The 13,163-nt window shown below is 43.8% G+C and overlaps 1 protein-coding gene across 1 annotated transcript in view; it reads right to left on the bottom strand.

Annotated features, from left to right (window-relative positions):
• The window catches only part of ZBTB20 (zinc finger and BTB domain containing 20), a gene marked incomplete at its 3' end in the record, with an annotated part of 46,813 nt that overhangs the window by 8,940 nt on the left and 24,710 nt on the right, over positions 1–13,163 (bottom strand). The window contains exon 2 of the mRNA XM_080696367.1: positions 3,941–5,542. Coding sequence (XP_080552493.1) covers positions 3,941–5,522 — 1,582 coding nt within the window. The 5' untranslated portion in view covers positions 5,523–5,542. The remainder of the gene's footprint in view (positions 1–3,940; positions 5,543–13,163) is intronic.

Raw genomic sequence — 13,163 nt, forward strand, 5'->3', positions numbered from 1 at the left:
AAAAAAAACTGTTTTAAAACAGGATCTCACTATGTTTCTGAGAATCTCACTAAGTTGCTGAGGTTGGTCTTAAACCTATGAATCTCCTGTCTCAGCCTCCCAAGTCCTGGGATTATAGGAATGTGCCACTATGGCTGGCTGAGGTTTTTTTTTTTTTTCCACTCTTAAAATCATTAGGGAATTAAAAAAAAAAAAAAGGTCCTTGATATGAAAGAAGTTCTAGAAACCTAAGGAGTATCACATTGCTTCAACATTTGAATCTCAGAGAATATGAATTGAAACATATTCAGGGTATAACATTCAGAGACAAGAAACAGAACAAAGAAACTTAATGCCTCCTGAGTGGTGGGGGATAATGTGATAATGAGGATGATTTTTAAGAATTAAGTAATACTTTGCCTTTTATAAAATGCTCTCACATGTATCACACCTTTACAGAAATCCAAAGAGTAGAAAATGTATTTCCATTGTAAACTGAGGCTTATGAAATCCAATGACTTGCTTAAGGTGATGCAGCCATTTAGAGGACACAAATAGTTTAATCCTAGTTTAATCATCCTATGGTTCTACTCTGAGTTTATAACCACTACAGAATATGCTTTATAACCAGGGCTTCCTTCACTCTCTAGAGCTTAGCTCCAAAGTTGAAAGGGTGGGCTCCTTATTTGTCTCAAACACTTCCTTTCATGAATATGTGGATCATTAACATAGATCTACACAGAATTTTAATTAGAACCAGATCTCAGAATTAGTTCTCTGCAGTTATTGAAAGTAAACATCAGCCTTGGAGTTTAATAAAATGCAAAGCCAGTTACTGTGCAGGTTTATCTGTTTGCATAGTAGCTATGACAAAGAAGATCCAAATTTCTTTCCGTTCAGCTCTGCCAAACTATTTATTTATTTATTTATTTATTTATTTATTTATTTATTTATTTATTTTTGTGTGATGCTGAGGATTGAGCCCAGGAGCATTCTACCTCTAAGCTACACTCCAAGCCGTATTTTTTTTTTCTTTTTTTTTGGTGGTACTGAGCTTCCTGGAAGCCCTTCTACCTCCGGGCTACACTCCCAGACCTATTTTTACATTTTTATTTGGAAACAGAGTCTCCTAAGCCAGCGCACGTGGCTGGCTTCGAACCTGCGCCATCCTCCTGTCTGTGCCTCCCAAGCGTGGGGATTACAAGCGTGCGCCACCATGCCCGGCTCCCAGCCCTATTTTTTATTCCTTATTTTGAAACAGTCTCACTAAGTTGCAGTGGACCTCACTAAGTAGTTGAGGCTGGTGGGGAACCTGCGATCTTCCTGTCTCAGCCTCCCAAGTATTGGAATTATAGTGTGCACTATGATGCCCAGCTCACGCTACTCTTTTCTGGTAAAATTTCTTTCAGTTAGACTATGCATCAGAACATCATGTCCATCTCTGCTCCTTTAAGTATTCCTAGCACTTTCTAGAATATTTTTTATACCCACACTTGGACCTTTTGCTCTGGATTTTTATGACTTCCATTGAGTTTCTGTAAAGTTGGGAAAACCCATTTTTTATGGTTTTCCAAGAATGTAGAAAGAACTTTGGAAATGTGGACCACAGTGAATTGGGATCCTGAATTACCATCACCTGTTCTGGCTGTCTTGCCTTTTGAAAATCTAGGCCACTTGTTCTTAAACTTTATTAGGTTTATAGACCTCAGTTAGACAAAAGTCTTGAAATGCAGATGGCCTTTCCAAACTGCCACCTTATATACATTATTAATTGTTTCCAGATGTGGTCATATTATGTGCACCAATACAAACACCTTCATAATTTACTGAGGACCTTAGTAATTTGCTAGCAATCTACAGATCATGCTTTGAGCATAATTGAGATTTATAAAATGGTTTGCCCATAGCTTTTTGCATCTGTGATGTCTAAGAATATAGATCCAGTATTGGTTTACTCATGGATAAGCCTAGTTGTTTGGGTTAACTATAAAAATTTTGGCGACTCTATAGAAATTATTTATTTATTTATTTATTTATTTATTTATTTATTTTGGTGGTACTGGGGGTGGAGCCCAGGGGCTTTTCTACCACCAGGCTAACCTCCCAGACCAATTTTATACTTTATTTGGAAACAGGGTCTAAGTTGTTGAGAGCCTCCCTAAGTAGCTGAGGCTGGCTTTGAACCTTTGTGATCCTTCTGTCTCAGCCTCCCAAGCACTGGGATTACAAGCATGTGCCACCATGCCTGGCCTGAAAAATACATTTATACATCAAAAGACAGCTCTTGGCAGTATACTAAAAATATGTTTCATATTAATATGTTTTGTCAATATGTTATCTAATAAAATGTGAATTTTATATATAATTGGTCTACTTAAATAGATATGTTAATGGATCCAAGACCAGCGAAGTCAGCTTTGGATAAAGAGCTACTTCCACAAATGATCACTTTAATTAATTAATTTTATTTCTTCCTTAATTAGATGGAAGGGAGACAAATTATTGGAGAACACTCTGCTATCTCTTGCTACATAAATAAACACTGCTCTTTGATTGGTTTCAAGTTATTATTACATTTGTATTTACCTTAAGTAAACATAGGGACTGGCCACTACTCAATTTTCTTCCTAAATTCAGTAGTAAGCCACCATGTTTCTTTACAGATGTGAAAACTGTAGTCTTTAAGCACAGCTGATTTGCATAAAGATACCTGCATTGCTTTACATAATGTCCTGACTTAAAGCTGAACTGCAAAGAAGGCAAAGTTCACCTTCAGAGTTCGATAGTAATGTATTATTTCAGTTGTTCACTTCAGGTCGGGTATCTTGTTCTCATGTTTATTCCTTCCTTTCTCTGCTAGTCCTCAATTTAAACATCTATGTTTCACCTTCTATTTGTAACAGTTCCCTGACAAATTATGTCATTTAATAGGATTATTCTGGAACCAGAGGTTTACTAAGTGACTTTCATTAAAATTTTAAGTATGAAAATGATGGTAATCGTGGTAGGTGTTTTTAGGTACAAGGATATCAATTTGAAATCTTAAGCATATAGGCAGTCCCTTATGTGAAGGCACAGCCACAACCACGAGGACCTCGTTTCTCTCTCTGTCCCATCATGGAGCTCACTGAGAGGTCAGGAGATCTTAGCTCTGGAATCAGAATCCAGGGAAACACTAATCTGGCCATAACTGACCTCTACATCATCTCTATGAGATGATTATCCATCCTATCTTAAAATACCTTGGATGAAAGCATCTCATTTTTTATTTTGTTTTGTTTTCAGGCAATTTATCCCATCTTAGAGCAGTTCCAACTGTTAACACCCTTTTCTTTCATTTAGCTGAAAGAATCCTTAGAGTTCCCCGTCACTGGTCTGGCACTATATTTCAGAGCCAACAGAACCAATTTAATGTCTCCCTCATCCCAGCCACCTTAATAATGCTAATACTAACTACCACTTATATAGTGCTTGTTATGTGCTAGAAGCTTTTCTAAGAACTTTATATAAATTAACATACTCCCCAAAAGCAGCACTAAGGAAGGTGTGTTGTTGGAATCTGAAGTTTAGAAAGGTGATTTTCCCAAAGTGACAACACTCTGCAGTGGCTAAGCCTGATTTCAAACCCAAGCAATTGGCTCGAGACCGAGCCCCTGAGGACTATACTGTGCTGCCTCCGAAACGCACATACTTGCGTATGGCCTATGTGATGCCCTGATTCTTCCCTTCTGCAGGCTGCACATCCCTAGGACATCCTTCTCCATAAAGTGATTCTCTGACTTGCCTTTCAGTGGCAGAGCACTTCACTGCTCTGATGGGGACACAACTGGGGTTTCTAGAAAGGGCTTGTGGTGGGTGTCTTTAAGATCTGAAAAGTGATTCCAAGCCTGCCCTTCCTCCTGCCATCCTGCGGGTCCCTTGCCCCCCACCCCCTGCTGCTCTCTGGGGGAGCCTCACTCACCTGTGTGTACGAACATGTGCTTGACGTAGTTCTGTTTGGCGGTGAACGTCTTGTTGCAGAGCGTGCACTCGTAAGGCTTCTTTTCGCCTTGCCCACTGGCTGTGCTGTGGCCTGCGGATGAGGCCAGGGGCTGTGGCGCTGGCAGCTGTGCGGTAAAGGTTGACAGGCCGGGCTGGGACACTGTCACAAACTGGGTCTGCTGGCCTGTTAGGGGCTGTGGCAGGCTGAAGAGGAAAGGCTTGGGGCCGCTGCCCGCAGGCTGGGTAGTGAAGAGGGCCGGCAGGTAGGTGTTGCCAGCTGTGCCAATGACCTGTGTGTTGCTGGTCAAGGTCAGAGGCATCCTCAGGTTGCTGGTGAGGGTTTCTGTCTGGCGTAGGTAGAGCTGGGTACTTGGCAATGGCTGCCCGATGGACGTGTTGACCGAAGGCTGCTGCAGGACGCTCTTGTCGGAGCTGTTGCTGACAGTGATGACTGTGTTGTCCATCTCCGCCTCGTTGCTTCTCTCCGGGGAGGAGGCACCTGTTTCTAGCTGGTTTGGCCCCCCGCTCTCGGCGGGGGCCTCGGCAGCCTGCTCGGGTTGGGTGGGCTCCGCCTGGCCATCTCGCGCTGCCCCGGGGCCAAACTGCTGTTCCACCGAGTCGGGCTCGGTGCCTATGGAGGAGCTGACGCCCGAGTCGAAGCTTTCGCCCTTGGGCTCGCTCTCGGTGCCCTCGGCCTGGTCGGTGTCTTCTGTGCACTCCTCGGATTCATTGCGCTCCAGGATCTGCACCCGCTGCTGCCCGTAGTAGTCGTAATCGTCTTCCATCTCTTGCTTGATGTGGATGTTGCCTACCAGGGTCTGGATGCGCACGGGCCGCGGCTGCTTGCGGCAGTGCGTGGTCTCGGGCGTGGTGGACAGGTAGCGCTCCATCTGCTGCGAGCGCTCGTGGATGCGTGTGATCCAGCTGGGGTCTTCCATGTGGTGGTCGCGGGGCAGGCCGAGCGCGGTCTCGTGGTGGCTGACCACCGCGCCGCTGTAGAAGGAGCGCTCGCCGCTGCCGTTCTGCATGGAGCAGGCGTAGAGCGCGGAGTAGATTCTGTCCACGCTGTGCTGGGGGTGGCTTTGCAGGTAGCCCGATTCGGTGTCGCTGCTCTGGCCCGACGTGCCCGACTCGGGGGTGCCCCGGGGTGTGTCCTGGCCCGAGTCCTGGATGCCTGGGAACACATCGCCCACGTTCTGCGACACGATGCGCGTGCACTCGTCGATGACTGTCTTGATCTGCAGGATGCTGGCCGCCGTCAGGATCTGCAGCGCTTCCGACTGGGAGACCCGCAGCACGCCGCTGTACATGAAGTCAATGAGCTTTTGCACCGACTGCACCGACACCACCGACGGGATCTCGATGTCGCTGTAGCCTAGCAGCAGCTTGTCCTGGAAGAAGGGGCTGCCGGCGGCCAGCACGCAGCGGTGCGCGCGCAGCATGCTCCCGTGGATGCGCACCGTCACGTCACAGAAGTGGCCACGGTTGCGCTGCTCGTTGAGGGTCTCGAGCACGGAATTGCTGAAGTTGTGAAGGTTGATGCTGTGAATGCGCTCGGTCATCCCCTTGCAACTGATGTCACCTGCAGTAGGGCAAGGCAGACACACAAAACGGCGGGGGTCAGGTCTAGCTCACTGCATTCCAAACACCCAGGTCTCAGGAGCATCCTCCTAGCAGCCACGGAGGGAGAGATGGTCAGACTGCACAGACAAGCCTAGGGGAATAGGGCCTGGCACTTTCCCCAGTTCCTGCCTACTGAATCCATATTACTCCCTCCGAGCTTCATTTGAGGTTGTGAATGGAAATAATAACCAGATGGGTCCTTTGCCTGTGACTTCAGCAAGGAAGAAGTGGGACAAATGGAAGACATTTTCAGGAAAGATTCTACTTCCACTTAAGATCAGTCCAAGTCTTTTGGAAAAGCCTACATTTCCCCCAATTTACCTAAGTTCCTTATTTTATTCACGGACAGCAACAGTACTCATAATTAAGAAATAAATCCCCTTCTTAGTCATTTCTATGGCATATAACCATAACCCACACCATGTATGCAAAAATTCTTGGAAAATTCAACCCAGACTAAGATGTCTATGGAACAGCTGTCACCATGTTTTCCAGATGATGATGGCTGTGGGTGCCATCTGCTAGCTACAGGCATCTACCGGCTGCTTTCCGGAACGTCATTCTTCCTATCATCTCTGACAACCTGTTTGAGCACTCTCTAGGATGGTTATGTAGGATATGGGTGACTTTCAGTAGCTTAATGAAAAAGGAGTGCTAAAAAGATGGGAGCTGGTTGTGCTGGTGTGCCGGTCTGGGAGACCAGAGTGCACTCTGGTATCCGCAGTGATCATTCAAACTGAGCTCATTTACAGTGAGAGGGAGTGTGTTAATACTCAGCCTAGGATATCAGGAGTAAGTCGGGAATGGGGTACACATTTGCCCCTGGTAATGGGGTGCTTTATGCACTTGCTGGGGGGATTATCACACAGCTCCCAGGAGGAAGATAATAGTCAGCTATGCAGATGCTGTCTCTGCATTTCAAGCTGTGAAGACAACAGATAATGATGGTGACATTTGGATCCACGTTAAGAAAGAAAACAAGTGGTGCACTACTAAGTCTTAGGGCTGTCCCCTTCCTCTGCCCCACCTCTCAGATGGCTCTCAGGAGTCCTTTCTCTGACTCATCCTTTAAGCAGTGTCCTCAATTCTTGCCTTCATAACTAAACATCAGGTTGGGAGAGGCCATGTAAGAGGGCTTTCTAAATAAAGTGGCCCAAGGACTGACTGTTGGCCTGTGACCCAGATCCCCAGGTCTTGTGAGAAGCGAGGCCAGAGGTGATGGCCTACGGACAGGAGGAATGTCTCTCTCTTCAGTTGTTTCTCCTCTACTCTAGAATAAAGGACCTGGCCAGGGCTATTTTGACTTAGCCAGTGTTTCTACTTTGCTTCCTTGCTTACTCTCATGCTATCTGAACTTAACTTAATACATGCTTTTGAACTCCATGTTCACATTCAGTGATAAAATTTGCATTAATTTATGTAAGAGAATTCCTTCTTCTTCTAACTTTCATCAGGTCTTTATGTGGCTGAAATACTGTATGAGGCTACAGCTTCCATCTTTTTACTTATGTCAAATAAATTCTTTTTGCCAGATTAAAGACCCATCACAGATCCCCTCTAATTGTGTTATTACAAAATTTAGCCCTAGAGGAAGATACCAGCAACCCAGAAAGGGATATTCAGGAACTCAGGAAAAAAAGACCAGATTCCAGGTTTCTTCTGTATTCCCTATGCTTATAGACCATGACAACAATAACACTTTTTTTTAGAGCTTACCATATGTCAAGCACTGTCATAACTACATATTATGGATATTATTTCATATCATCCTCATAGCAAACTTAGGAAGTAGGTAATATTATCCCCCTTTTAAAGATGGGGAAACTGAGACCAGAGAAATTGAGAAACTTGCTCTAAGATACATAGCTGATTGGTGGTAGAGCTGGTATTGAACCCAGGGAGTCTAGAGATCCCCCTCTTGACCATTGCACTGTATCATGTGCATTGGCCCTGACTGAGGGCTAGCTGGCCCTTAGGCATCCATGGGCTTGCTGCAAAGATGTGTGAAAAGGTTTCCAAATACTCATCTATAATACCTATCTATGATTTAGCATGGCTTCTTCACCCATCTAATTTCTTTCTTTGTGTTTTTTTTTTTTTTTTTGGACAGTTGCTGAAGATTTAAAGAAGTTTATTAGAAAGATAGAAATACAGAAAATAGAAATACAGCTCCATACGAGACTGGCATGGAGGGGTGACTCAAAATGAATACACCCTTCACCCATCTAATTTCAAGAGCATGTATTTTTAGATGGAATAAGGCCAAAAAAAAAAAAATAACCTGTCTTGACACTAAAATATGGGGCCATTTTACCTCTGAGCTACACCCCTATTCCTATTTTATTTTTAAATTTTGAAACAGGGTCTTACTAGGTTGTTGAGAATCTCACTACTTGCTGAGGCTGTCCTTGAACCTGAGATCCTCCTGTCTCAGTCTCCCAAGTGCTGGGATTACAGGTGTATGCCATCCACGCCCAGTTTATATACAGCTTTGCTATCACTAAGGTCTCTCTTTCACCTCAATAAAATAGGAGGCAGTAAAACTGGTTGTAAACAGATGGCAAAAAAAAATAACCATCTCTATGTAGGATTGACTTATTAAAGCATTTGTGTGGGTTGGGAGGGGTGGTACTGGAGACTGAATCTAGGGATACTATACCACTGAACTATAACCTGAGGTCTTTTATTTTTTGAGATAGGGTCTTGCTAAGTTGATGAGGCTGGCCTTGAACTTGGGGTGCTCTTGCCTCAACCTCTAGAGTTGCTGGGATTACTAGCCTGTACCATTGTGCCAGGATAAAACATTTTTTTTTCTTTTTTCCTTTTTCTTTCTTTTTTTTTTTTGTGGTACTGGAAATGAAACCCAAGGGCATTTTACCTCCGAGTTATACTCCCAGCCCTATTTTTTATTCTTTATTTTGAAACAGGGTCTCACTGAGCTACAAAGGACCTCACTAGGTAGCTGAGGCTGGCGGTGAACCCTGATCCTCCTGTCTCAGCTTCCCAAATGCTGGGATTACAAGCGTGTGCCACCACGCCCGGCTAAAACATTTTTTCTACACAGGTGAAAGCATTCTTTAGACACACATTTGACTACAGCTCTAGCCACAATGATGACACTGTGACATACTGATGTCATATACGACAGAGTTGTCTTATTTTAGATAATTCTAGGAGGTGACTCTATTACAATTATCATAATAATGGATATCCATGTAATGTTTTACAGTGTACAAAATTCTGTGGCATGTAACATCTCATAGTCTTATTATCCCTATTTGATATGAGGAAGTTGGGGCTCTCAAAAGTATCTAAGTGACCTGTGCAATGTTTATATAACTAGCACATCAGAGAGTTAGGATTAGAACCTGTGCCTCGTGATGCTCTTTTTACTACATACACTGGGTCATGGAGAAATGGAACTTGAATTGCCCAAAGATCTGGGGCCATCCTTATTCTCAGTAGAAAAGGAAAGACAGAAAATTATGATGGAGTTTGCTTAAGAGATAAGAAATGGACAACATCAAAAGTTGTCCTATTAGTCGGGCGTGGTGGCACACGCTTGTAATCCCAGCACCTGGGAGGCTGAGACAGGAGGATCGCACAGGTTCGAAGCCAGCCTCAGCTACTTAGTGAGGCTCTCAGCAACTTAGTGAGACCCTGTTTCCAAATAAAGTATAAAATAGGTCTGGGGTGTAGCCTGGAGGTAGAAAAGACCCTGAGTTCTACCCTCAGTACCACACAAACAGAAAAAAAGTTGTCCTATCACATACATTCATATAGACACATATACAATTTTGTAAGAAAAACTTGAACTGCTCATTTGACCAAATTATATTGCAAATAAAACAATCAGGTCATCTGCTAAATAGTATGAGTTATGACAGTGCAGTAATGTCACCAACTTCATTATAAACCACAGAGATAAGCATAAACCTGCACATGTATATAACCCGAGCTGATAAGCCTGTTGAACTTTTATAGACATAATTCTTAAACATCCCTCTATGTGCACCGGCCCCACGCTGCAGTGAGCAGCCTTGAAAGGATGAATCATGTTTTGCTGATGTGGGTACAGATGTGGCGGGGACTCTGCCTCCCCATTCAGTGCGCTCATTCCTCCAGCACACAATGCTGAGGCAAGTCCTTTCCCAGGCTTTCTTTTATTTTTAACACTAATACAGTGGGAAAAAGTTTCTGCCACAGTGAGGCAAGGTCCAGGCTTTTGTGAACATGTCCTATTCATCCAATGGGCATTAATGTATAGATCCCAATGGAATAAATCTGAACTACTCTACTGTAGATTTGTCCCCATTGAACACAAATCTTGATTGGATGGTTATTCAGGGACTGCATAGGAAGGGATGGTGTGAGAATGCTGACTCCATTCTTTCCTAGATTGGCACTGAATAGGCATTTGGGCTATTCATCCCAAAAAAAAAAAAAGGAAAGAAAAAACCCCACAAACACACACACACACACACACACACACACACACACACAACCAAAATAACCAGCCCCTCTGAATACGCAACCCTGTCAACTCTACAAAACCACACAATGTTACATGGGTTTTGTGTATCTGAGGATGCCCCCCCCCCAACAATAGTATGAGCAGAGAACTGATGCAAAGTGGGAAAAGTGATAAAAAGTAGTTCTTTGTGTTTTAAAATAATAACCTACCTCCTTTTTTCCAGAGTAAAAACATAAAGTCAGCCTGAGATGGCATTCACTAGAAACATGCAAGGAATTGTGCTCCTGAATGTGAGGGTGTATTCTCTAAGTGGTGCGTTCTAGGAGAGAGCACGAATGGATGGGGCTGAAGCAGGAGTGAGCCCTGAAAGGAAAATCTGCCTGGTGAAATGGGTGGTGGAGGGCCTGGCTCTCTGTTTTGTAGGAATGCAGCGCCTGCCTGTCCCTTAAGCTGCGGGGGTCCGGGGATAGGGCTTAGCATGAGAATAAAACGCTGCCTGTGCATAAGAGAAAATGAACAAGAAAGGAAACAGCAGGCAACACAATCTCTTTTAATTAGGTGTGAAATCTAGTCCTTTCTCAGTCAGGAGAGCAAAAGGATATATAAAAAGGAGACTAGTGCAAGAATAAGGTGCTGCAGGGGGGGATGGGAAACTGAAGTCCCTGTGACTGTGACAGGCAGGAAAGACCAGCTCTCAAATTAATACCAATATGAATTTCGGTCAAGTCAACAGGTCTGAGTCAAATGGCCGGGCCGGAAAGCCCTGGAGCTTTCAATCTGGGGCACCAGGCTCAGATGAGTAAGTAGGGCAGCACAGGAAACAGGTTTAGGGTGGCCTGGACTCTACAGCCCAGTCTCACACATCATACTCTTTCCATATCCCACCTGGATCTCTTTAGTATGCTGAGAGTGATCTTTCATGTATTGGGAGATAAATGAGGGTCTTAAGCTAGTATGTGATGGTGTTGCTTGTCAGATCTGTCGTACCGGGAAAGAGCCAGTCGACCTTGGAGAAAGCAGGCATGCATTTTGGTCACTAGGAACCCTTACTCCTCCAACCACTGGCCAGGAGCAAGACTTCAGTTATATCTACTTCACCGGTATGCCAAGGGGCCTTGCTGAGCCCCTGTTCTACAGGAGGTACAGAGGTCCCTTGCTCATAGATCTCTGTCTGGAGCAGATGCCCCTGCACCTTCCTCTCCTCTCTTTCTACTTCACTGGCATCTTCACATCTTTGGAGGGCAGCTAGGAGCATGGGGGAAATCACCTCTGTGAGCAGAAGGTGGCAGGCAGGGCAAAGCCTCTCTCTCCTACCCTGGCTCCATAGGTCCTGCATGTTCCAACTGTCCGGACCCTGCAGTGGGACCACAGAAGGGTCATTAGCCTGCGGGAAGGACAGGTGTGCAATTTGACTTACCCACTCTTGGGTGATAAGGGGGATGCTTTGGGCTGTCCTCAATAGGGTTCTCCTCTGTCTTCCAGAGCACCTAAACCCACTTGTAGGAACTGACAGGGAATTTAGCACACTTCTTAGCCAGAAATAACAGAATCCTCTTAAGACACAAATCAATTGTTCAACTTTGAGAAATTTGACTTTGTAGCATATTTTCAGGAATACATTACCTGTGAAAGTTTGGGACTGCCTGAATATGCTTTTGTTTTAACTGGACAAAGACATTAAAACGATCAACTTTGAATTTTTTATAATACCTTCTACTTATGACCTTAATACTGTACATGGGTATGTCTTTAATATTACTTGGAATTTCATTCATTTATTCATGGAACATTTGTAGGGAGCCCTGTTAGCATTTAAAGGCCTTTATTTATGGGCTTTGGTGGGTATCTACATTTTTCATAGAGATAAGGTTAGTGGTTTTCATTAGAATCTCCAAGAGGTCTGCGTTCTTCCCCTAGATAGAGATTGAATTTTTTTTTCTCTTTTTTTTTTTTGGAGGGGGGAACAGGGATTGAAACAAGGGACATTCTACTTTTGAGCTATACTCCCAGTCTTTATTTTTAAATTTTGAAGCAGAGTCTTACTGGATTGCAGTGGGCCTCACTAAGTTGCTGAGGCAGGACACAGACTTGTGATCCTCTGTTTCAGCCTCCCAAGTACTAGGATCACAGGCATGTGCCACCGTGCCCAGCTCAAGTATCCCTTCTTAAGCTGTTCTTAACTGCTTTCAATAATCAGGGCTTTGCACCTGACACAGCCTTCATGATAACATCTGATGCTTTGGGTCTGCTGAGCTGACACTTTGATTTACTTGAGTTGATATTATTTTATGCTATTGTATTTATATTTATGCTTATACTTTATATAAACCTTCATTACTTATATTATTTATAAGGTAAACAATCATCAACAAAATGACAAAAGTGACTTTTCAGAAAGAATGATTAACAACAACAGAAGACTGAAGGGCAAGATGGAAATGTAGATAATAAAGTCCTAATGCTAGTTGGCATCTGAAGGACTATGACAGAAGTGTGTAGTTTACAATTGCTGAAGCTAACTATTATTAAGTAAAATCTGTTTTGAATCCAGTTTTCATCAGAGTAGATTTCCTTTGCCATTTAACACAAGTCCTCAGTAGAATTAGGGAACATCTTTTAACTTTTTCTGATGGTTAAAATTAGATTGGGGTGTAATTGAAATAAAACATAAGTACAAACTCAATATGCATTTCTTTTTTTTTTTTTTTTTGCAGTATTAGGGATGGAACCCAGGGCCATTCTACATCCCCCAGCCCTATTTTTTAATTCTTTATTTTGAAACAGGGTCTCACTGAATTGCAAAGGTCCTTACTAAGTAGCTGAGGCTTTCCGTGAAGCAGAGTCTCACTGGATTGCAGAGGGCCTAATAAGTTGCTGAGGCAGGCCACAAACTTGTGATTCTCCTGTCTCAGCCTCCCAAGTACTGGGATTACCAGCATGCGCCACCACGCCCAGCAATATGCATTTCTAATGCAGACAACAAAATATGGTTCATTTGAGAGCCCTGTCTACTAACAGGCAGCCTGCTTTTCTTTCCTCTCCCTCCCTCCCTCTCTGTTGCCATTAAGCTTTACTAAGCTTCAAGTACAGGAAACAGGGGCAAAAT

This window comes from Muscardinus avellanarius (assembly GCF_963383645.1).
Source record: "Muscardinus avellanarius genome assembly, chromosome: 5".
Classification (NCBI taxonomy): Eukaryota; Metazoa; Chordata; class Mammalia; order Rodentia; family Gliridae; genus Muscardinus; species Muscardinus avellanarius.